At 40.2% G+C, this 25,684-nt stretch overlaps 1 protein-coding gene across 1 annotated transcript; it reads right to left on the bottom strand.

Moving 5' to 3' along the window:
• Positions 1-6,511: 6,511 nt before the first annotated feature.
• LOC103126294 (nuclear RNA export factor 3) lies at positions 6,512-25,109 on the bottom strand. Its single transcript, XM_060183697.1, has 21 exons — positions 24,972-25,109; positions 15,794-15,958; positions 14,947-15,079; positions 13,535-13,618; positions 13,338-13,442; positions 13,180-13,260; positions 12,960-13,059; positions 12,739-12,827; positions 12,577-12,651; positions 12,314-12,423; positions 10,390-10,429; positions 9,827-9,895; positions 9,689-9,744; positions 9,437-9,544; positions 9,251-9,309; positions 9,029-9,144; positions 8,891-8,933; positions 8,172-8,244; positions 7,383-7,553; positions 7,020-7,084; positions 6,512-6,929 (listed from the first exon to the last, which is right to left on the bottom strand). The coding sequence occupies exons 2-21, from the start codon at positions 15,892-15,894 to the stop codon at positions 6,889-6,891; spliced, it is 1,719 nt and encodes a 572-aa protein (XP_060039680.1). The 5' UTR covers positions 15,895-15,958; positions 24,972-25,109; the 3' UTR covers positions 6,512-6,888.
• Between the last annotated feature and the right edge of the window lie 575 nt (positions 25,110-25,684).

Raw genomic sequence — 25,684 nt, 5'->3', positions numbered from 1 at the left:
AGAAAACCTAAGACTGCAAGGAACCTCCCCCTTTCTCTTTACAAATCCATATTTTTCCCATTCCTGGAACATCTGGAGCTTTTCTTGCATTTCTTGATGCCTATTCTTATGGTTCTTTACCCTATTATACTGCCTCTGCTGATCTCAACTAAAGCAATGCAACCTGTGTCACCATGCCAAATATCGCTGCCACTGTAGCCAAGCCTGAAATGTCAAGTTTCCAACTTTAATACTGTGGTGGGACCTTTCCTAACACATGGGATGACCTAGTTCCATTTCAAGTGGCACACTCTCTCATAAAGCTACATACCCTAGATATAGGCTAGGGTCTAGGCGACAGGGTACATGTATAGATGTATCCATACATTAGGGGCAACTATATACCTCAAAATAAAAGTTCTTAATAGTCCACTGTAATTAGACTTAGATCTAAAAAGCTCAAAAATCAAATAGAAAGGCCTAAAGAAGACACCATAAATTGTCTAATCAAATATTTACTACTTAGGGCTAAAACTCTCCCCTCATACCCTTTACTTCACTACCCTCAGTCACTCTATTCAAATAACTACACAAAGTAAGATGTATCTCCCAGTCTCTTCTGACAGAACAATCATTGTCATACCTTAATAATCTTTAGGATAAACACTGTCTACAATTGACCAAGAGATATACTCACATAACATATATGAATATATAATTACTGTTCCTATGACAACCTTTACTAGAATCATCAAACATGTAAATGCAGTAAAACCCAAGGTTCACTTAGACCCCATTAAAATCCTAGGTGTATTTCTTCCCTAACTTGACGCCATAACCCATAAACCTTGTACCTGTTTGAATACAGCAAATGACAATATTTTCAGTCCATTTCCACGTTAGGTATCAGGCTCAAGCAAAACTTATTAAAGTCATGGGCCCCTAGGATCATACCTAAAATTGACTTTCTAGCTTCTTTTCATCCCATGATTCCTGTTCTCATTTGCTCTATTCCTACCTTATGGTTCCCCTTTATTAAACATTTTTCCTTCGTTTAATGTAATTTTATGGTAAATTTCAAATTTATGCTCAAGTGAAGGTGTCCAGCATCTTGTGTATAAGTCAAGGCTCTCTGAGAGACAGATGAAATAATTGCTAAGAAAAGATATACATTCACTATCAGGCCACCCCATCAGCTGGGGCCCTATTCGGGGAGTCCTGAGATTCCCAAATTGACATGATGGGCCTAGACCTCAAATAAATCACTCTCTCCATTGTTACCAGTCACCTCTATCAGGAACAACAGAATAGACCACCATAAGCCAGAGCTGAACAGTGCTTTGGTTAAAAAATAATAAAATAACAATAGACCCCTTTGTGGGCCCCCCATAGGACCTTGCCCTCAACTTAGATCAACAATAGTAGAAAATGTTCCATCCTCCGAATGGAGGATGGACAGCATACTCTATGCTACACCTGAGGAAGATGGGTCGACATTGGGGCAGCTTGGAATGTTCCTACTCATGACCACAGAAGGTGAACTCAGATCTACAGGGTATGAGCTCACATAGGCTCCTAAGCTGAATATGGGTCCCAGATCACATCAAACTGATGGGGTTTACAGTCAACAATATGTATATACCTTTCCCATATCTGAGAGCTACTCTCTTACCTGATCCAGCTTTGTGGTCCTTTTTCCAGCCATGACATCATCTCCCCCAGACAATAACTTGGATCCACCTGCATTTCAGATTTCAGACTCAGAGGGAAAAAAAAAAAACTAGTATAGCCACAGGTCCTTTGGAATATAACTAAAATAAGCCTACTAGCTATCTTCAAAATGAAGACCCCTAACTCTACATCTGCACTATTCCAGCCTTTAGGTTCATGATTAGTCAACAACTTGTTTGGCATTATATGTTAACTCTCTTTTCAGCCACCAGGTTCTAGATGCTAGCACGATTCCAACCAGACTTCTCTGGAAAAACAACCCCAGAAATGTATCCTGGAACTCAGCTTCCCCAGAGCACCCCCACACACACACTAGGGAAAGAGAGAAGCAGGCTGTTAGTATGGATCGACCTGTCAACGCCCATGTTCAGCGGGCAAGCAATTACTGAAGCCAGACCTTCTGCCTTCTGCATCCCACAATGACCTTGGGTCTATATTCCCACAGGATTAAAGTATAGGAAAGCTATCAGGGGAGGGGATGGGATATGGAGTTCTGGTGGTGGGAGTTGTGTGGAGTTGTACTCCTCTTAGCCTATGGTTTTGTCAATGTTTCCTTTTTATAAATAAAATTTAAAAAATAAAAATATGCATTTATACATGTGTAAATATGAATATACATTAATATGGAGACACTATATTCATGTATTGAAACATGTAAATACTGGCACCACCATAAACACTGGCACACATCTATATGAAATATTAATGAATATGTATATATGTGCATTTATCTCTATATAAATTGATACAGTTTGTGCACGGATGTATTTACATAGAAATGTTTATATTGATATAGATGTATGTTACATAAACATCAGTTTATTTACATGACTATATATACTGAGCACTACTCAGCTCAGGCTTATGGTAGTACATAGAATTGAATCTGTGTATTTGAAGTCTCAGGCATCTTTTACAGATCCACAAAGCTATCTCCCCAGACCTTATTTATATATCATTTTATTTATTTTTTAATTTTTATTTACAAATAGGAAACACTGACAAACCATAGAATAAGACGGGTACAACTCCACACAATTATGACCACCAGAATGCAGAGGTTACATAGGCTCCTAAGCTGAATATGGGCCCCAGATCAGATCAAATTGATGAGGTTTACAGTCAACAATATTTATATACCTTTCCCCTATTTGGAATCTACTCTTTTCCTTGATCCAGCTTTCTAGCCCCTTTTCCAGCCATGACATCATCTCCCCAGACAATAACTTGGATCCTCCTGCATATCAGATGTCAGGCTCAGGATAAAAATTAGTATAATCATGGGCCCTTTGGAATATAATTAAAATAAGCCTACTAGCTATCTTCAAAACGGAGACGCCAAATCTTCATCTGCAATATTCCAGCCTTTAGGCTCATGATTAGTTGACAATTTGTTTGGCTTTATATGTTAACTCTTCTTTCAGGGACCAGGTTCCAGATGCTAGCATGATGCCAACCAGAATTCCCTGGGCAGATGACCCCATCAATGTGTCCTGGAGCCCAGCTTCCCCAGAGCCCTACCCCACTAGGGAAAGAGAGAGAGAAGCTGGGAGTATGGATGGACCTTCCAATGCCCATGTTCAGTGGGGTAGCAATTACAGAAGCCAGACCTTCCACCTTCTGCACCCCATATTGACCCTGGGTCCATACCCCCAGAGGATTAAAGAATAGGAAGTCTTTAAATCAGGGGAGGTGATGGGACACAGAGTTCTAGTAGTGGGAATTGTGTAAAGTTGTAGCCTTTGTCTATATTTTATGTGACAGAGAAAACTGTGGTATGTATGTAGTAAAGTGAGGCCCTGGTCTTGCTCTCTTCCCTCCTCCCTCATCTCAGATGAAGCAAGCTCTCTATCTCAGATGAAATATATCACGCACATCTTTGAAAAGAGAAACCATGGTTCTGGAGACAGCTCACTTGATAGAACACACACTTCACCATTAGTGATGACATCAATTTGAGCCTCCAGCCACCACATAGGAGCACCTGCAGGTGGTAGGGGAGCTTCCTAGGAAGAAAAACATTGTTTTAGTGCCTCTTCTCTTAGCCTCTTTCTCTGTCTCTCTCTCTCTCTTCTTTTTTTTTAAATCTGCATTTTGCTTTATATCTTACTGCCTTTCAGCTACTAAGTTGCAGATGCTACTGCTATGATTCCATCCTGACTTCCCTGAGCAGACAACCACACCAAGTGTCCTGGAGCCTCACCTCTTCAGAGCTCAATGTCACTACGGAAAGACAGAGCAGGCTGGGGGTATGGATCGACCAGCCAATATCCATGTCTAACAGAGAAGCAATTACAGAAGCCAGAACCACCACCTTCTTCACCTCATAAGGAAATCTGATCCTCTCTCTTTGTCTAGTAGGGTGGGGCTCTGGGGAAGCAGAGCTCCAGGACACACTGGTGAGGTTGTCTGTCCAGGGAAGTCTGGTCAGCATCATGCTGGCATCTGGAACCTGGTGACTGAAAAGAGAGTTAACATAAAAAGCCAAACAAATTGTTGAACAATCATGGACCTAAAGGCTGGAATAGTGCAGATGTAGTGTTGGGAGTATGGATCAACCAGTCAACACCCATGTTCAGTGGGGAAGCAATTACAGAAGTCAGACCTTCCACCTTCTGCATCCCACAATGACCTTGGGTCCATACTCCCAGAGGGATAAAAGAATAGGAAAGCTATCAGGGGATGGGATGGGATGGGATACAGAGATCGAATGGTGGGAATTTTGTGGAGTTGTACCCCTATTATCCTGTGGTTTTGTTACTGTTTCCTTTTTTAAATAAATAAAATAATTTTAAAAAAGTCTTGGGTACCCAGACAGCACTTTGGTGGTGTGTGAGGTGTGCTGCCACATTTTAGGGAGGAGATGTATATCTTTGAGACAACAGAACCACTTCCCCTCATGCTTTGTAAAGCAATAAATAGGAGTCGTCAGCTAGTAGTTCCCCCCCACACACAAATATTTGTGACTTTGAAATAGAGTTTAATATGCAGCTGAAGATTGGTTTGAGAAAATGAAGACAAGTTATTAAAAAAAAAAAGAAATCTGATCCATACTCCCAGAAGAGGAGAAATGAAGATGGAAGATGACGAAAGGGATCTGAATTCCAATTTCATGGGGACCAGATAAAGAAGAGGAAAAAAGGACGGACACTTCAAAGTAGTAATAGGTGTGGGAGTGACTAAAAAAATGAAGAGAGGGCAGGACCACAAAAATGAGCAAATATGTAGAAATACAGACAGACAGTTATAAAAATAATAGTCAGCATATATCTATGACCTTGGGTCAACCACTACAGTTTCCAATGGAGGGAATGGGGATGCAGAATTCTGGTGGTGAGAATGGTGTGGAATTATGACCACTATATTATAACTTTGTCAATCAATAAGTCACTAATAAAAATAAATGCAAGTCACTAGCTTGAATTGTCAATATGTAAAAAGGAAATTCATAGACATGCCATGTAATAGCATGAGACTATTACCTGCAAAATCACAGCTGGGAAAGTTCATGAGATATGTGGCCTTTTGAATGTTGTAAGGAAATAAAAGGCTCAAATTATATATCCCTTACAAAATATATTGGGAATGGTGGAACGAATGAATGTATTTTATTTGTGTGGTGGGTATGAATTTGGTGCTTCAGGAGGGAAGTGTGGAGTATACGGTGTTGAACAGTGACCATCAAAAAAAAAAAAAGTTCATCTGGTACCTCAGAATATGATCTTTTTTGGAATAAAGATCTTTTCAGTTAAAATGAATGTAGAAATAACAAGAAAAAATTGCCCTAGATTCCAGCAGGCCCTAGTTCTACCATGGGTGACCTTTTAAGAACAGAAAGGAGAAGACAAGAATGGCTATGTGATGAAAGATACAGAGATAGTAATTATATCATCATATGACAAAAATAAAATAAAAGCACCAAGAATGACCAGACAGAAAGGTAGAAAGAGATTCTTGGCTAAAGCCTCTAAGATGAGTATGAATTGCTAGTACCTTCAATTTTGATTTCTGGACTCAAGAATGATGAAAAAATAATTCTTATTGATTCAGGTCACCTATTGTGTGGTATTGTTATGATAGATCTAGGAAATTATTATTACATCAATATCAAGACATGTATACACATGTTTGCACACACATATACACTCCCATACAAAGAAAACAGTGATTAGTAATCATTTTTCTCAATTAGCACCTTATCTCAATGTTTTCAATTGTCATTTTAATTTTGTTGGAATTCTCCTATTTACATTTTCCTTTCTCTACTATTTGATATACCAAGAAAATTTATCCAATATGAATTATACATAAGAACAAGTTTTCCTTCCAAGGTTTTCATGTGATCTTTAATACTGTTTTCACATAGAAGAGTAATGGTTAAGACAGACTTAATTTGTATCATGAAGAAAGAATACCCTATAACTACTACACGAGAAAACCAGATCCCCAGATACTAGGTTTAGTAGGGCAACAGAATATACTGCAACTCAGCAGACATGTGTCTCTGGGGAGCAAACACAGCTTGGTCTATTGGGAGGTTCCAGGTTTTGAGTCTCTATTCTACTGTTCCCTGATAGTCACTGATTAGCTCTGAATTTCTTTTTTATTTTATTTTATTTATTTATTTATTTTTATTTAAGAAAGGAGACATTAACAAAACCATAGACTAAGAGGGGTACAGTACCACACAATTCCCATAACCCAATCTCCATATCCCATCCCCTCCCTGACTTTCTATATGCCAGAGTTCAAAATACTTGACTAGAATAGATTTCTCAGGAATATGACATAACACGCAACATTAGTTTGTAAATATCTATTTATTTATTGCAAGAGAGAATGAGAGTGAAAGGAAAATATAACAGAGCACTATCCTTATATATGTGATGCTGAAATTAAAACTATAACAAGTCTTGTGCTCTAACACACCTCTGTGAATGCTATAATGCCATGCTTTAAAGTCAGGGGAAAAAAGAATCTGGGTAGAACATATACACAGAGCAACTGACTCTTAGGGAAAATTAGTATCATTTTAGAGTTAGTTTCCTAGCCCCAAGCCAACGTTTCTCTTTGTTACAGGAATGCACTCATATTGAGAGGAAAACTACAATCAGTATGATGAGTATGAAGATGAGGATGTTCAGGCTTTCTTGGGGGCTGTGTCCTCAGGACCTTGTCTCAGTCTGTGTGAGGGCCTCTTCTGAAGTCCTTCACCTTGCCTAGAGGAAGTGAGAGAAATTGCTGGGATATTAGCTGAACCAGGAGCCCTGAGTTTTATCCATTAGCCACTCACCAGTTAATTTTCATACCTTGCTTGGGCAGTGAAAGAGCCTGTATGGCCCTATTGTAGTCCCAGTCACTGTCATGAAGGTACCTGGGGTATAGAAAGGATAAGCAGCATCCATTAGCACCAAAGTGGAGGTATATATATATATAGTCATACACAGCAAAAATGAGCCCTGTGGCTCATTGTGTGATGGTAAAATCTCCTGGAACCCACTTGTAAGGGCCCACAGAATTCCAAAAAGTAATGAACATCTTCTGACTGCATAGCTTATATGTACCAAGTGGTAAGTGTTCAGGGTGTGATAAACAAAATGAACAAGTCAGTCAAATGTCTAGACAGTTTCAGTTATTCATTCCTACATAACCTCTGCATACCCAGCACTCACTTGTGAGACCACTGGAGATTCATTCCAGACTGGATGGAGAAAGCCTGCACCATTTTCTGCTGCTCCTGGGAGAGGATGAGTGTGGGTGTTGGCATTAGCATGGAGAAGGTTCTCTGGATCTCACTGGGGGTGGCAACCCTCACAGACAGTTCATCATTCATGATACATAGACTGGAGGAGAAAGGGACACTCAGACAACTAGACGACACAGATGGACAACCCCCCATCCCCACCAACCATCCTGTTTCTCCAACTCTGCAATCAAATCTCTTCTGTACTTCTACAGTGTTTGCTTCCTGAATTCTTTCATAATTCCACCTTTCCCACAGAGCACGTCTTTGCAGATTGCCTACCAGCATCAGTCTCACTAGGTTTGTATATAAGCTGCAACCCAGAAACAATATTATTTTGGCTTTCAGAAAAATTCATGATATATTTTTCTATGCAAAAATGTGTCATGACTTTTCTGAGAATCCAATACGTTCACATCCACACTTCACTAGAGACCAAGGGAGTAAGTAGTCTAATTTCCATTTTCCCAGGAAGATACTCAGTCACAGGGCAATCATATGACTCAAAGAAGACCCATACGTAGTGAGTATTGACTCAGGTAGAGAACAGGGGTTCTCACTCCAAATGTCATGCTCTTAAGCACTAGACCAGTCTTCTCCTTAGATCTACCCATCTGCTTTATACAATGCCAAGAAATTCCAGAGATCTGCACAGACACATTCCCAGACCCCTGACATCAGGCTGCAATGTGTACCCCCACACAAAACAAGTACTTACCTGGTATGGCTCTCAGGGGTAGTGACGAAGGTTCGTGTGAAAGCACGAACAGAACCCTGATATTCTCCTTCCACTTTAACAGAAAACCACAAAGAAGAAAATCCTCTTAGAGATGTGCATGCTCTAGTTTACAGCCATACTACCCTGAACATGCCCAATATTTTCTGATCTTGAAAGCTAAGTAGGGTCGGGTTCTGTTAGTACTTGGATGAGAGATGCACAAGCTCAACACACTCACACAATGCCCCCTGCTCAGGGTCTTACTCGCCAGTCATGCTGAAAGGAACAATTATTCTCTAGAAGTCATGGTGCCTGGTATAGGAAGAGCTATAATGGAGCCTACTGTGTGCCTGGTCCTGTGATAATCATTCACTAGTTCAGCCATGCATTTCTCACAGGGGCTAATGAGACAGGCATTATTAGCATTCATTTATAAATGAGGAAACCGAGAGGCTAGCACTCATCCCCAAATTCTCAGAGTGAGGATCTGAGATGAGAACCATGGAGCCCCACAGGCTGCATCTCTATTACCTAAGTTGTTCAGGACTCACAGGCATGGACACAGATCAATAGGATGGTTTTGGGGAAGAGTAGAGGTGGAATAATCCAGAGGAAACAGGAAGAGAAGAGAAATGGCTCTTGGGGGAGTGTTCTGAGAAGGATCTCAACCTGAGGGAGGGATTATTGGATGGGTGGAGGACAGGCTTCCACATATTTACCTTCCTTGAAGATCCCATAGACAGAAAAGCAGAACATAGTTTCCTGAAAAGAAAGATTCCATTGATTCAGTCACCATCTCACCCTCCTACCCATCTGAAGCTTTTTGGACCTGCCTGAGAAAGGAAGCAGGTGCTCACCGTCTGGACCCACATGTCCACCACAAAGGAGCTGAGATCATGCTGAGTTTTGGGCAACATGCAGAGGGAGCGTACAATGTCATGCTTTGTGTATTTCAGTAGCTGAACCCGCAGGTCTGTGAGGGGAGAAACAAGTGAAGGTCACGGACCCCCACACCCTGGGTCCTGTGATTACCCGTTCAGCCCCCCTTTCCTGCCCAGTCTTCCTCATCACACACTTACAGGGGTCCGTAAGCTTCTTCATATTTCTGCTGTCCTTGTAGAGCTCATACAAGCAGCTCCTAGGAGATAAAGAGGATGAGGAGGTGGTGGTGGTTTAGACAGTGTGAATATTTTCAGAAGCTGACTTATGACTGCCGGGAAATCCACCCAGACCAGCACCACTAATTATGCTTTTGTGATACTCACAGAGTTGGGTCCTTAGGATTGAAAGGAATGGACAAAGAGAAGCATGCTTTTTCATGGTAAGCAGCAAGAAGACCCTGCCTGTCTCCATAGTCATAGATGGAATAATACCTGTGTAAGAAAAAAAAAAGATAATCCTCTATTTACTTGATAAAAATTGCAAATGATATTTCAAAGATCCAGTGAGCAGTGATGGTGTTCAGAGACCACAACCATCCTAGCTGGCCCCTTCATCATGGCTCCAAGAGTACTTACTGCTGCAGGAATTGTAGGACTAGATCCTTCAGGGCATCAGTTCCAAGGAAGCCTCCCTGAAAACAAAGCAGTGGTCAGGACTATGGCTGATGCCATGTCATATACCACAGACCACACTGCTTAATTCTCCTCACTCACCTTGCAAGTTGGTAGTGTCTTATAAACTTCAGTGCAAAAGTTACTTGCTGAGAGTGAATATTGTCCACCCTGGGGTAGAGAAGAGTAAGTCAGCAGTGTAGACTAGTAAAAGGCTTAGGATAATCAGGAAAAGGGTGGGGCCAGGATATATTGAGGTCAGAGGTCAAGTTGAAAGGGCCCTAAACATTCCATGGGCATGACTACAAAGAAGATCATTCTAGGTGGAGGGTAAATAGCATAATGGTTATGCAAACAGACTCTCATGCCCGAGGATCCAAAGTCCCAGGTTCAATCCCCGCACCAATATAAGCCAGAGCTGACAGTTCTCTGGTTAAAAAAAAAAAAAGAAGAAGAAGATCATTACTTCAGGGTGCCTGAACTTGTGGGGGAATTTGTGTAAAGCAGTTTCAGAACATTTGTGAGTTTCCACATGGGTTTACCCCAAAGAGAATTGAAATCCTATCCCTCATTGTCACTTGGGTAAGAGGTAAAGAGATTCAGGGAAACTGTCGGTGATGTCAGTGCAGCAGGATAAAGCAATGGTCAAGGATTGAGACACTTACCAGGCATAGTAACTTGGGGAACATTTCCAGGACAGAGCTACTAAATAAAAAAATGGTGAGTGAATGTGATTCCTGAGAGCAAGTACCTAAACAGATACACAGCCTATATGCCCCAGAAACCCAGGGCCCTGAATACTTCCACCAAGGACTAATTCAGAAGGGCAAATTTCTCCCTAGCTCTTTCTTCTTCCCTCTTTCCCTACCTTCACAATAGCTCTCAACTGGACTTCTTTTTCCTTTCTCCAGTGCCACAAGAAAGAGCACTTGGAGCCCAGGCCGCAATGCTTCCTTTACCTCCCTGCATTCCCTAATGTCACCACAGAAGATCCCAGAAGAAGAGGGTATGAGGTGTCAACACAAGGCTCCTTCTCTGGATGTCCAGCATTCTGCCAGGACCAGGGCACCCCCCCCATCCACTGGGGAGGGCCCAGAATACTGGGACAGGGAAGTTATTAAGGAAATATTTAGGGGACAAGAAGGACAAAAGAAGAAGTAAAACATGAAGGGGAGAGATGAGAGAGGGAGAGAAGAGAGGGAGAGAGGAAGAAAGAGTGAGAAAGAGAGACAAAGAGAAAACAAGGAAGCAAAAAGGAAGGGACAGAAGTTCTACCATGGTAGTAGGAGCTAAGGGAGAAGAGAGCATTAAGGGAAAGAAACCCTCTACTGCAGTCCTTTCCTTCATCTGCCCCTCAGAGGCCCTAGGAATCCAGGTAGAGATGGGAAAATGTACCTATAGTGCTATGGAGTGAGAAAAATAGATGCTTTCTCAGGTCTTTAACTTGGTTTCAGCTGGGCATGGGAAACAGAATAGCCCAGGGGCAGGAGTCAGTGAAGTGTCAGGATGCAGCTCAATATGCGTACCGAGTCTATGGCTACTCTATGACCACCACATTCTCGTTTTATGATCCTGTGTGCCTGGACCTGTCTCAGATGGTTCCTTGCCTGAGGAATCACATCAATCCTTTGCTACCAGAGTTCTTCTCAGGGACTATACAGAATGGTGGGAGATGTGGATGAAAGGAAGCACAGAGCTCCTGTGAGACCTTTCCTTCTGTCCCCTCAACCACTTCTGGCTTACTTTGCTGCCTGGAAAATTGTTCAGTGGTGGTGGCACACATGATTTCTTTTATAAACTTTTGTTCATTTTGTTATTATTTATTTTGGATAGGGATAGAGAGAAATTGAGAAGGGGAAGAGAAAAGGGGGAGAAAGAGTGAGACACCTATAACATTGCTTCACTGATTATGAAGCTTCCTCCCTCTGCAGGTGGGGACTAGAGGCTTGAACCCAGGTCTTTAAACACTGTAATGTGTGTGCTCAACTAGTTGCACCACCACCTGGCTCCATGGCATACATCTAATTTCTTGACTCAGAAAACCCAGGTTTCTCCCTTGGAGTTCCCAGCTTCTGACTTGTGGTCAGAGACATAGATATGATGGTAACCACCCAGGATCTCAGTCTCAGCATGAGGAGTGCAATCCCTCCTGTCAACTGGGATTGCAGTGGACATATGTTTCTAGGGAAGGTGGGTCCCTCCTAGAGCAGAAGGAGGAAGCAGTGCTATAGCATAGTAGGTAAGTTTCTCAGTATGAGCTCCAGTGCCAGAAGACCTTGCTCAGTCCACAGCAATAAGATATGGTTCAAGGCTGACCACCACTGGTCCTTGTGAGAAGGGAGAACACCCTGCTTCTTGGAGAACACTCATGGGGGAACAAGCTAGAGAAGACTGGATATATATAGAAAGACCAGAGATTCTGAGAACAGGTGAACTGGTCAGAGGAAGGAAAAGAGACCTCAAGCATAGGTGAAAATCACTGATAAAATACCTGTGGATCTTCCAGAGAATCAGGACTACCTTCTTTTACAAACTGGCACAATCTGAGACAGGTCAGTCTCCCAGAGTTCTGCAGATGTTATAACTTACCTTATTCCACTACACTTATCTGGGAAGGTAGTGCTCAGGGAGGCTTTCTCTGTGCACATCTCTTCTGATCCCTGCCCTTTTTCTCTTCCCAACTCTACTGCAGGCTTCATCTGTACTTAGAAAGAAGAATCACATAGACAAGAGAAAGAGCTAAAATGGCTCTACAGCTCTAGGTTTACCTTTCCCAGAAAAATCCACTGATTTTCCCACAAAATCCAGTGATCCCTCCTATTTTCCCTATAAGGAGGGATCTGATACGTCACCTTATATTTGGAGACATCCAGGTTCTCAGTAATGGAGACATTCTGTATAGTGTTGGACAGCTTTGAGGGCAAAAGCTACAATGAAAACAGAGTTGGTTACTAACCAGGGAAATCTTGCCTATCCTTGTCATATCAATCTCAGAGATAGGTCTAGATCCTCACCTTCATCATGCTAGCTTCATGGTTCTGCAGGGAGGCAGCCTTGTAGTCTCTAGGTTCTGGTGCTATTGCAGTATTATCAGTTGTCCAGTCTTCAGAATGCCAAAGGGAAGGAATCAGAAGGTTGAGAGGGCTCTGACTATTACAACTCCAGCACCAACCCCTTTTCATAGCACCATTCATAGTATTAAGCCTCTTTCCCAGACAGATCATTGTACCCTCACCTGCTTTAGGACCGCTGCCACTATCCATCCCAGGGTCAAAGCACAGTCTCTGGATGTCAAGAGATAGCTGGGAAATATCACAGATTTTGTCCGTGTTCGGCTGTAGAGTTAGAGATGGGTTTTAGTGGCTTTGGGTTTGAGGTAATGAAGGGGGGAATAGGTGTGTGGATCAGTGGTAAGTCTGTTCTTCAGTACACAGCTTATCTTGGGTCTACATTACCTTTGTCATCTCCACCATTTCTGACTGTGGTTGTCTTTGCACAGAGTGGGGTATCTCAGAGGCACTGACAAGTATAGATATCTACAGAGAGCACAAGAGGAACTGGGTCAATATCAGGAATATTATCAGACAGCCCTACTCAAATGATGGGCACATACCTTTTCATTGTCCTCATCCAACAACCTTCCACTGATATTCTTCAATTCAAAGGCAACACTAGCACCCTCCACAAAAAACTGGGCCTCCATTTTTTCATAGTGAAACTATATAGAGAATATCAAGAGAAACAGTATATGAGACGACAGCAATACCATTTGCCCTGTGTCCTCTCATTTACCTTGCTGTCCTGTCTTACCTCAACTGGAGTGAAAGGGGCATTGCACTGCTTCTGAATCACACTGAGCAGCCACTTTTCATCATACTTTATGCCAAATGGAATCTAGGAACCAAAGAAAAGATGGGAGAGGTGATTGTCAAAATAATATCTAATTTTAAGATATAACCCAGACAAATATACACTTCTTTATTATTTTTCAAGCCATTTTAATGTGTAAGTAATAGTAACTTATAAGATTGTAAGATTATAAGGTATAGCTCCACACTGTACCCACCACGAAAGTTCACCCATCTCTTGAAAAGTGTATTTTAAAGCCCTTGTTTTATTTTCTTTGACTCACTTTGTTAGAGGAATAATCTATGAGACAGCTGTTGTTACATGAATACAATTTCTTATTTCCTTGTAATAGATATGCATACCATTCCCACCACCAACTTAAGTCCTCCTCTACCATCATGCATTGGGAAATCACCACTACTCTTTTAATCATCTTCTGGCTTCTCCCTTTAGAGGCCTTGTCTCTGCTGAAATGGATTATCATAAACTGTTTAAGTTTTACCCTGTGTTTTCTCTTCCTTTCTATCTTCGTTTTTATTTATTTATTTATTTACCAGACCACTGCTAAGTTCTGACTTACTGTGGGGGTCAAGAAGTGAGCCTGAGACTTCAGAGCTTCAGGCATGAAAGTCTTTTTGCAAAACCATTATGCCATTTCCCTGACTTCCCAGTTTTCTCTTTCTTAAGTTCCACCTATGAATGAGGTCATCTAGCATTCATCTTTTTTCTTTAGACTTATCTCCTTTAACATGATTCTTTTAAGTTCCATCCAAGATGTAGCAAAAAAGAATGTGTCATCATTACTTATAGCTAAGTTATATTTATACATATTTATATATGTTACAACTTTCTTATTCACTTGTGAGCCAAATAATTTCTTAATACAATATCAGCTACTTCTGTATTTTATACCAGGTATAGATTTCACAAATACATTTTCTTTCAGGTGTTTTCCTTCAGATAATCAACTTAAAATATTTAATACATACTTTTCTTTTATAAAGTTGCATGGAGTTCTTCCTAAGGAAAACCTGGCCTGCCAAACTTAGGAACTCAAAAACTCACCCTCCTCTCACACCCAGATTGAGCCAAAGTAAGCCTTCTGGTGTGGAGTTGCTCCATCTCCTTGGCAGTAGTGCCCACCTATGCTTTTATACAACCTCTCCCATTCTCCCAACAAGCGGTCTATTCCCTTTATACTGTTTCTCCAAGTTTGTTTTTAGGTGATCTGGAATGATAATGCTTAGCAATAAAATATTGATTACAAACACTTCTGCCCCAGAAAAGTACCTTCACATCTCTACATGAATTCAACATAACTCCCTCTGATCACCATTTTTGACATATTCGGGTCAGTTTGCCTGGGTACTCACCGAGATCTTGAACCAGCTTCTGGAAGGTTTATCCTGCCCATTTCCCTCCATTCCTTGCTCCTGGGGTTTTTTATTTCCCTCCATGTTCTCTCTACGGCTTCTATGACGATAGAATGGAATGGCATAGGGAGTGCTATGGAGAAGGGGAGAGAAGGACATATTCCATATAAGCTCAGAAAGTCTTCTGTAAAGTTGAAGAATAAGATCAGAAGAAAAATCGCAAAGCAGAAATTGGACTGGAGTTGGTGTATTGCATTAAAGTAAAAGACTCTAGGGTGGGGGTTGGGTGGGGGGCTCAGGTCCTGGAACATGATGTCAGAGGAGGACCTAGTGTGGATTGCGTTTTTTTAATTTTTTATTTATAAAATGGAAATATTGACAAGATTTTAGGATAACAGGGGTACATTTCCACACAATTCCCACCACCAGAACTCCGTATCCCCTCCCCTCCCTTGATAGCATTCCTATTCTTTATCCCTCTGGGAGTATGGACCCAGGGTCATTATAGGGTGCAGAAAGTGGAAGGTTTAGCCTCTGGTTGTACTGTTATGTGGAAAACTGGGAAATATTATGCATGTACCAACTATTACATTTTACTGTCAACTGTAAAGCATTAATACCCCAATAAAGAAATTTTTAAAAAGAAGAAAGTCTTCTGTACACATTATCCCCACTGCTAACAGGGCTATAATAAAATTTTCTCACTCATTAATTTGATTTTTGTCATTCCCCACACTTCTTAGTTGGAAAAAGGAATCACATTTAGATACAGGTTTGCATATTCTATGGGTTGGTACAACCCAGCTCACTGGTCAGGTTGGTAAAACACAGACCACTGGTCACTTACTATCTCACTTGTCTGTCAACATGAGCACCACTGGCTGCAGCATGTCCAGCTTGCTGCTGGTTAGTTGAAGGATGAACTCCAGAACTGACTTGTCCAGACATATTGTTATATCTCCTTCGGTAGTTACCCGAGCATCTTGATCTTCTTGGTGAGGTGTTAATATTGCTATTATAACCTGAAATTAAGAACAATATATTGTCTCAATGTTAAAAGGACTCCTGGGGAAATATCACAGTTAATGACAGAATATAAAAGTAAATATGTCATAAAACTAAAAATAAAGTTGACGAGACTTTCTCTTGTACATGGTGAGAACTAAGATGGTTACAGGGAGGGGGAAGAGCACAGAACTTTAGTAGGTGGGTAAAGAGACTTGTATATATTATGCTTGGGGATAAAAAAAAAAGAAAAAGAAAGAAAAAGAAAGAAAAGAAATATTCTACTCCTAGATGACTATATAAACTGACTGGGGGAAATTGCTCAATTGGTAGAGTGCAAGACTTGCATGTCTGAGGCTTCTAGTTCAGTTCCTGTACTGAGTGGTGGTCCAACTTTACTTATCTCTCTTTCTCTCTCTCAAAGCTTCATCTATCTCAAATGAAATAAGTAAATAAATAAATATTTTATTTGTTATTGGGCAGAAACAGAGGGAAATTGAAAGGGGAGGGTGGGAGAGCCAGAGCGCAAGAGAGACAGACACATGCAGCCCAGCTTCATCATCACTTGTGGAGCTTTTCCCCTGTAGGTGGGTACCAGAGGCTTGAACCTGGGTCCTTGCACACTGTAATGAGAGTGTTTAACCAAATGTGCCACTGCCTGGCCCCAATATATATATATTTCTAAACCAACAAAAACAGTTCAAAGACTTGACTGTGGTATCACCTCCTGGAAGCTGAGTGGTAGGGAGCATTCAAAGGTAAGCACAAAGGGAAGAGTCTGAGTGTAGGCTTTAGTCTGTGATATTAGTCATGCTCTTTTCAGGCTAGGTGGCCAAGGAAAAGTTGATCTCTAATTCTCACTTCCACTCTCTGCTTTAGGGTGATAATAAATTCTACCGTAACATGCAACTATTACTAATGGTATAAGAAATAAAATATTTCAAAATGAAAAAATATATACCTTAAAGTTTTGGTGGTGTGATATCGGGGTCAGGCAGTAGCACAGAAAGTTAAGCACACATGGCGCAAAGCACAAAGACCCAGGGAAGGATCCCAATTCTAGACTCCGCCTCCCCACAAGGGGGGGAGGGGAGTCGCTTCACAAGCCTTGAAGCTGGTCTGCAGCTATCTTTCCTCCCTCTGTCTTCCCCTCCTTTCTTAATTTCTCGCTGTCCTATCCAACAACGGCAAAAACAACAATAATCACAACAAAGGCAACAAAATGGGGAAAAATGGCCTCCGGGAGCAGTGGATTCGTAGTGCAGGCACCGGAGCAACAGTGATAACCCTGGAGGCAAAAAAAAAAAAAAAAGTGGTGGTGTGGTCTCAACGTCAAATGTGAGTTTCCTGCCTGAATGATTAGAGAAGTATAATAAAAGACTTGCAAAAGTTTCGAGAATCAAGCCTAAACATATACCAGAGAATACCAAAAGAGAGGCAAAGATAATTAAAAGCTAACATGCTTGTTTCGTGTCCAAGAAAACCGAAAGGACAGTGGAAAAGTGGTATTTGAAAGCACTTAACTGAGAAGTTTCCAAAAGTAATCAAGTAGTATGACAATATTAATAGGGGAGAAAACAATGTTTTGTTTTATTAATATATATTCTTTTAAAATACCTTTTTATCTTACTTTTGGATAGAGACAGAAAAATTGAGGAAGAATGGGGAGGTAGAGTGGGAGAACGAGAGACACCTGAAAGACACCTGAAGCACTGCTTCATCACTTATGAAGCTTCTCCCCATGGAGTTGAGTTCTGGGGCTTGAACCCAGATCTTTGTGCACTGTCACATGTGCTATCAACCAGGTGTACCACTGGCTGGCCCCCCAAAAGCAATATTTTATAGAAACTTTCTGTAAAAAAAGATAAACATTTCTTAATGAATAATAATAGCAAAAATAATAATTAAAATAATTAATAAAATAAACAATAAATTTAATTAAATAATTATTAAAATAATAAAATGGTAAAAATGATAATAGAAAAGGGGTGGAGCCAAGATGGCGACTTTGGAGCCACAGCTGCCCTGAGCTCCAAGAGGCAGCAGCTTGCAACCTGGAATCCACTAGATAGAATAGGATACTAGGCTGTCTGTTGGAGGGTGAACATGGGCTGGTGAAAGTGACACCAAAATACAGTCCCATAACTCTCTCTTGGGCAGACAGATGGAGGTCAGGAGGACAAAGGAAAATCCTTTGATTATTTCTGAGCTCACCCCTCTCCCCAGCACCAGTCCCCAAGGGCAGCACAGAAGGCTCCCCACTGAGCTATTTTCTTTACCAAGATTCCTGGCTCACCAAGGATGTCATTCCAAGCCTCTTCCTTTAATTTATCTCTTTTTGCAGGAAATCCAGAGCGGTCCAAGCTGCAGACTGACTACTAGGGGTTTTCTACTCTTATTTTATTTTATTTTATTTTACTTTATTACTACTATTATTATATACACATGTCCCTTTTCCATCCACCTCCCTCAGGCTGACCAAAATTAACAGTTGATGTTTTTTCCATTGCTAGGTGATTGGGTGTCCTATCCACTGTGAGAGGAACTTGTTTCTACCACTTCTCTCCACTCTCCTTTTTAACTCCTTCTAGCTAATTAAAAAAAAAAGCTTTCTCCTTTCACTGCTCTTCCTGTTTTCTTCTTTCTTTTTTTCTTTCTTTCTTCCTTCCTTTCTTTTTTTATTATTTCCTTCCTTACTCCCTTTTGTTTTCTGAATTCACTGATACTCGCTTGTAAATTAATCTGGGGAAGAAATCTCATTCGAAGTGGAATCTATCTGTGTGTGTCTTCTCTACTTCCCTTTCTCCCATTTCTATCCCTAGAATTTATAGTGGACAGTACATTTGCATAATTTTCTATTCTTGCTTTCACTTTTTTCCTGTCTCTTCCTTTTCTTTTGTTTGTTTGCTATTTTTCTTGGACTGGAGGTGTTGTTTGGCTAAATAGTATTGGTTGAACTGCATCAATCCTTGCCTCAGTTACTATTGTTGTAGTTTCTGAGGTTGGTGACTGCATTTGTCAAAAAGGTCTTAGTATAGCGTGGCTTGTACCCAAAACACAACTAAAGAATGACAGAACAGAAAAATAAAAAAATAAATCAATAAAAATGGTTAAATCAAGATCAAATAAAACTGCTACCACTATGAATCAGGACAGGAGCCCAGAAGAAACTCCAAATCAGTCAGAAGTAGCCATAGATAAGAAAAGTATGCAAGCAATACTAAACCTAATAATCGCAGAAATGAAGACAACTATGGAGGAAAGGGGTATCAGAATTAGGGAAACAACAGAGGAGAACCTCAAAGAAAATACAAGCTACCTCAATGTAATAAGAGAACTGAAAGCTGAAATAGCTGAGCTAAAATGCCGACTAGCTGAACAAGCTAATATTATAAATGAACTGAAGAAAGAAACTGATGGAAGGGAAAGCAGATTAACAGAAGCAGGTAACAGAATTAGCCAGATAGAGGATGAGCTAGAGAAAACTAAGAAAGAGGTGAAAGAGCTCAAAAAGAGGTTGAGAGACACTGATAACATCAACAGAGACATATGGGATGATCTCAAAAGAAGTAACATTCATATAATTTGGCCTGCCAGAGGAAGAAAGAGAGGAAGGGGAAGCAAATATTCTAGAGGAAATAATGGAAGAAAACCTCTCAGACCTAAACAACAGAAAGGACATTAAGATTCAAGATGTCCAGAGATCCCAGACAGAATCAAACCAGACCTGAAGACAACAAGACACATCATAGTTACAATGAAAAGAAGCAAGGCTAAAGAAATGATCCTAAATGCTGTAAGAGAAAAAAAAAAGTCACATACAGGGGAAAACCCATAAGACCATGAGCAGACATCTCCACTCAAACTCTAAATGCCAGAAGAGAATGGTACGATATCTATTGAGCCCTGAACGAAAAAGGGTTTCAACCAAGGTTAATATATCTTGCTAGACTTTCATTCAAATTAGATGGAGGGATCAAAACCTTCTCAGACAAACAATAGTGAAAGGAGGCAACCATCACCAAGCCTTCCCTGAAAGAGTTTCTAAAAGACCTCTTATAAATAAGAACATCACCATAATACTTGCCATATATCAGAGCAAATAAGGAATTGTTGAATAATAGCACTACAATACATTAAATCCATAATATCAATAAATGTCAATGGATTAAATTCACCCATTAAAAGGCACAGAGTGGGAGGATGTATCAGAAAATACAACCCAACCATATGCTGCTTGCAAGAATCCCACCTGACCCAACAAGACAAACACAGACTTAAAGTAAAGTCTATTCACCCAATGAGGGACCATCTAAATACATCAAACAATACATCAATGGTAATACAATAATAGTGGGAGATTTCAACACCCCACTCTCACACTAAGACAGATCAACAAAGCAGAGAATAAACAAAGAAGCAAGAGAATTAAATGAAGAGATGGACAGACTAGACTATCTGGACATTTTCAGAGTCCTTCACCCCCCAAAACTGGAATACACATTCTTTTCAAATCCTCAAGTATATACCACAACACATCCTCAAGTATATACCACAGGTTAGACCACAAAGACAGTATAAACAAATTCAAGAGCATTGAAATCATCCCAAGAATCTCCTCAGACTACAGTGGACTAAAGCTAACATTTAACAACAAACAGAAAATTACTAAAAGTCACAGAATTTGGAAACTAAACAACATACTGCTTAAGAACCGCTGTATCAGAGAGACACTCAAGCAAGAAATTCAAATGTTCCTGGAAACAAATCAAAATGAAGATACAAGCTACCAAATACTTGGGACATAGCTAAAGTAGTATTGAGAGGGAAACTCATAGCCATACAATCACATATTAGAGAATAAGAAAAAGCTCAAATAAACTACCTTACTTCACGCCTTAAGGACTTAGAGGAAGAAGAACAAAGGGAGCCTAAAGCAACTAGAAGGATGGAACAAACTAAAATTAGAGCAGAAATAAACAACATCGAAAATAAGAACCACAAAAAAAGCCAAATGTTGGTTCTTTGAAAAATTAAACAAGATTGACAAACCCCTAAAGACTCACTAAAAAAAAAAAAAAGAGGGAGAAGACCCAAATAAATAGGATTGTAAACAATAGAGACGATATCACAACTGATACCACAGAAATCCAGAAAATCATGGGACACATCTACGACTAACTATACACAACCAATCTAGAGAATCTGGAAGAAATGGAAGAATTCCTGAAAACATAAATCCTTCCAAAATTGAACTACAAAAGTTAAATGCACCAATCACAGACAAAGAAATAAAAACAGTTATTAAGAATCTTCCAAACAAAAAAAAGTCCTCGACCAGATGGTTTCACAAATGAATTCTACAAAACCTTCAGGAAATGGCTAATACCTATACTTCTAAAGCTCTTCCACAAGATTAAATAAACAGGAACACTCCCTTCCACCTTCTATGAAGTCAACATCACCCTGCTACCAAAAGCTGATAGGGACACAACAAAAAAGGAAAACTACAGACCAATATCTCTGATGAACATAGATGCCAAAATATTATTTTATTATCCTGCATGCTTCTCTCAATTCATACCAAATGATATTGCATCCACTGATCCCAACCTAATCAAGCAACAAGTACCACCTCAGCATGTTTCACTTCAAGCTATGTCCAGAGACTTCCGGTGTGGAATAGCAACCCTTCAGCTTCATTACTCAGGTGAGACCTTTCCTTTCATAGTATTCTCTAATTCCATTCCAGGTGGTTCACTTCCTAACAAAGTCCCAAAACCTAGATATACACCAGGTCCCATGAGATAGAGCATATGTTCACATGTATCCATAAATTAGGGCAAAACATATACCTGCAAGCAAAAGTACATAATAGTCTGCAGTGAGTCAGTATAAAGTTCCTAATGAAATAGTATCTAATTAGACTTAGATACCCTCCTCACCTACTTCCTATTACAGTTCTCCTACTCACTTCAAAGCTAACCTTAGCAAAGCAAGGACTGCAAAAGCTGAATAAGGGCAAGAGACTGACTTACTTTAATGATGACTCTTTAGTCACTATCAGTCCACCCCATCAGCTAGGGCCCTATTCAGGGAGTCCTGAGATTCCCAAACAGACATGATGGGCCTAGACCTCAGATAAATCCATCTCTCCATTGTTACAGGTAATCTCTATCAGGAACAATAAAAAGACCCCTTTGTGGGCCCCCCATAGGACCTTGTCCTCAACTTGGATCAACAACAATTGATCCGAAGGGAGGCTGGACAACATACTCTATGCTACACCTGAGGAAGATTGGTCCTTATATTGGGGCAGTTTGGAATATTCCTACTCATAACCACAGAATGTGAGCTCAGATCTACAGGCTATGAGCTCACATAGGCTCCTAACCTGAATATGGGTCCCAGACCAAATCAAAACGATGGGGTTTACAGTAAACAATATTTATACCCTTTTCCCATACTAGGGAGCTACCATCTTCCCTGATCCAGCTTTCTGTCCCTTTTCCAGCCATGACATCATCTCCCCAGACAATAACTTGGATCCACCTGCATATTAGATTTCAGGCTAGGAGAGAAAAAAAAAACTAGTATAGTTACAAGCCCTTTGAAATATAACTAAAATGTGCCTACTAGCTATCTACAAAATGGAGGACCCCCCTCCGCAACACTTCATCTGCAATATTCCAGCCTGTAGGTCTATGATTGTTCAACAATTTGTTGGCTTTCTATGTTAACTCTCTTTTCAGCCACCAGGTTCCAGATGCTGGCATGATGCTGACCAGACTTCCCCGGGCAGACAACCCCACCAATGTGTCCTGGAGTTCAGCTTCCCCAGAGCCCCACCCTACTAGGGAAGAGAGAAGCAGGCTGGGAGTATGGATCGACCAGTCAACATCCATGTTAATTGGGGAAGCAGTTACAGAAGCCAGACCTTCCAACTTCTGCATCCCACAGTGAACTTGGGTTCATACTCCCAGAGGGATAAAGTATAGGAAAGCTATCAGGGGATCAGATGGGATACAGAGATCTGGTGGTGGGAATTGTGTGGAGTTGTACCCCTCTTATCCTATGGTTTTGTTAATGTCTCCTTTTTAAAATAAATATAAAAAATTAAAAAAAAAAACAGGGAAGTCGTGACCAAAAGATTGAAATGGAGAGGCATATTAAAGATTCCTATTGAGGCAGAAGAAAGATGACCCCAGAGATAAGAACTTAGATGCGGGAAAGAAAAATAGTGACATTTGTTAATATGTAGACAAATCTTAATGAATATTGATGATATAACACAATGACAACTTCTTTTGGAATGTTAAATATACATAGAATTTAATTTCTTAGCAATATACAGGAGGAAATGAATGAAATATAAAACATTCAAAGTCCTTTCATTATATGAGGAGCTGAGAAAAAACTTACACTGAACTATGAAATGACAGCTATATTTTAATGTTGAGTGTAAACACTAAAAGATAAGGAAAAAACTCATTCTAGCCAAATCATGTAGTAATTTAGAAGTTTAGTATAGTAATCATTTTAAGATTGGGGAAACTTTCATGCTTGAGGCTTCAAGGTCCCAACTTCAGTCCTTAGCACCCCCATAAACCAGAGTTGAGCAGTGGTCTAGTCAATATAAATAAATAAATAAATAAATAAATAAATAAATAAAATGCTAATAATTTCAAAAGAAAGGAAAAACGTAATTGAGAAAGGCAAAAGTACATGCACACTAACAACATATATTTAAACGAAGTTATATGTATATTTACATTAAAAGTTCCATACTAAATATTCCAGGGAGAAAGAGAAATTATCACACTGGCTAAAAGCATTCCAACATAACCTTGATAAAACCCACATGCAAAATGTATAGTGTAGAATATTTGAAAATACAAGTTCGGGAGTTGGGTGGTAGCACAGTGGGTTAAGCGCACATGGTGTGAAGCACAAGAACCAGTGTAAGGATCCTGGGTGGAGCCCTCAGCTCCCCACCTGCAGGGGGGGTCCTTTCATAGGCAGTGAAGCAAGTCTGCAGGTGTCTATCATTCTCTCCCCCTCTTTGTTTTCCCCTCCTCTCTCTATTTTTCTCTGTCCTAACAAAAGATGGCATCAATAACAACAACAATAACTACAACACCAATAAAAAAGAATAAAATACTTAAAAAAAGAAGACGAAAATACAAGTTCATACTAACACTTCATAACCATATTAGTAAAAAAGTTTTTTTTACCAAATAATTACTAGAGAAAGGAAGATTTTGTAATGATAAAAACTTCAATGTATAAAAATATATGAATTTACAGTTCTAAGTTTGTGTGTGTGTGTGTGTATTAACAGAGGAAAAATCTGCAAGTGAGAAAAATATGGAGAAGTGGGAGAATCATGGTCACAGTGGGAAATTTTAGTTCACCTCACTGAGAGACACACAAAATGACAGAAAAAAAATCAGTTAGATTGGAAAGGCTTGAAAACATGAATTAAGTAAACTCAGAAATTCACTTAATTTTCATAGTACAATGCACATAAAATCTGCACATGAAACTCTCCAAAGTAGGTTATATGTTGGGCCATAAAGTGAACCTCATGAAATTTAAGGAGACTGATACCATCTACCCTAATTTGTTGGTGTGAGGATTCAAGGGTAATGGTGGGCTCCCTGCCCTTACCCTACATCTATTACAAATTCAAATAATGTTAGTTTATACCAAACACCCCCTTACCCTAGGAGGCATGCTCAGTGTCTCAGACCCTAGATCTGAAAGGGCTACATTTACCAATTCTTTAACATCAAGTATGGAGGAAAAATTACTTCAGTCATTAACACTTTTATAGGACAGGGAGGATTCCTTATTGGAACAGAACGGGTACGTCAGGGCCCACTCAGTCAATTTCCCCAAGCAAGTAAAAAATAAACTTGCGTCTTTACCTACCCCTCATATAAAAGGCTATATCTCCTGAGTTAAGAGAGAACACCCAAAGTTTCCTGCCCTGTAGGAATATGAGGTCCCATAGTGACCAACTCACCCATAGTGTGTGGCTTCCAAGTATTCGTCAAGGTCTTCAGAAAGTTCTTGTGTAGATAATATGTAGAATCTTGAGCTGGAAATTCAGAAAAGACTAAGGAGAGATCTGCCAAGGAAAGTAAAAGACTGTGCTCAGACCACTTCGTCAGAGTCACTCAAGTAAAATGGAGTCCTTACAGGAAGTTCCTTCTACAAAGCATAGAGAGCAAAGTTCTAAGGGCCAGAGAAGACTTAACTTCCTGCTTTACTGCCCCCTAAGTTTACACCAGCGTAACACCCAGAAAATGTATCCAACTGAAGCACACTTGCAGAGGATGTTAACTAGAATCAGAAGTCCTTGGATCCAGGTACTTATAGATACAAAGGAAGCATTACGGCCAGCTCTGCATCAACTGTATTACATTGTGTTCATTATTTCCGCAAGGGGAGAGAACTCTGAATTCTAGTTGTAGGTCAGGCTCTGTATTTCCTACATCATATTTGTTCATTCATGTATGCCTTCCAAGGGGACTCTGATCTCTAAATTACCACATTCCCAAGGTTATCCAGACTTACTGAGGTGGTAGAGCTTGTCTGAAGTCATTCAGATGCTACCTAGAGAAATAGAGATTGGAACTGAGTTGTATGGAATGGGAGGGGGTGACCACTTTATGCATAACTTTAAAAAGTCCTGCTGCAATATGTTGGGCTTTCTTAAATTAGAACA

Source organism: Erinaceus europaeus, chromosome X (genome assembly GCF_950295315.1).
Source record: "Erinaceus europaeus chromosome X, mEriEur2.1, whole genome shotgun sequence".
Classification (NCBI taxonomy): Eukaryota; Metazoa; Chordata; class Mammalia; order Eulipotyphla; family Erinaceidae; genus Erinaceus; species Erinaceus europaeus.
Note: the sequence above shows the minus strand (reverse complement) of the source record. Positions and strands in the feature narration are given on the sequence as shown.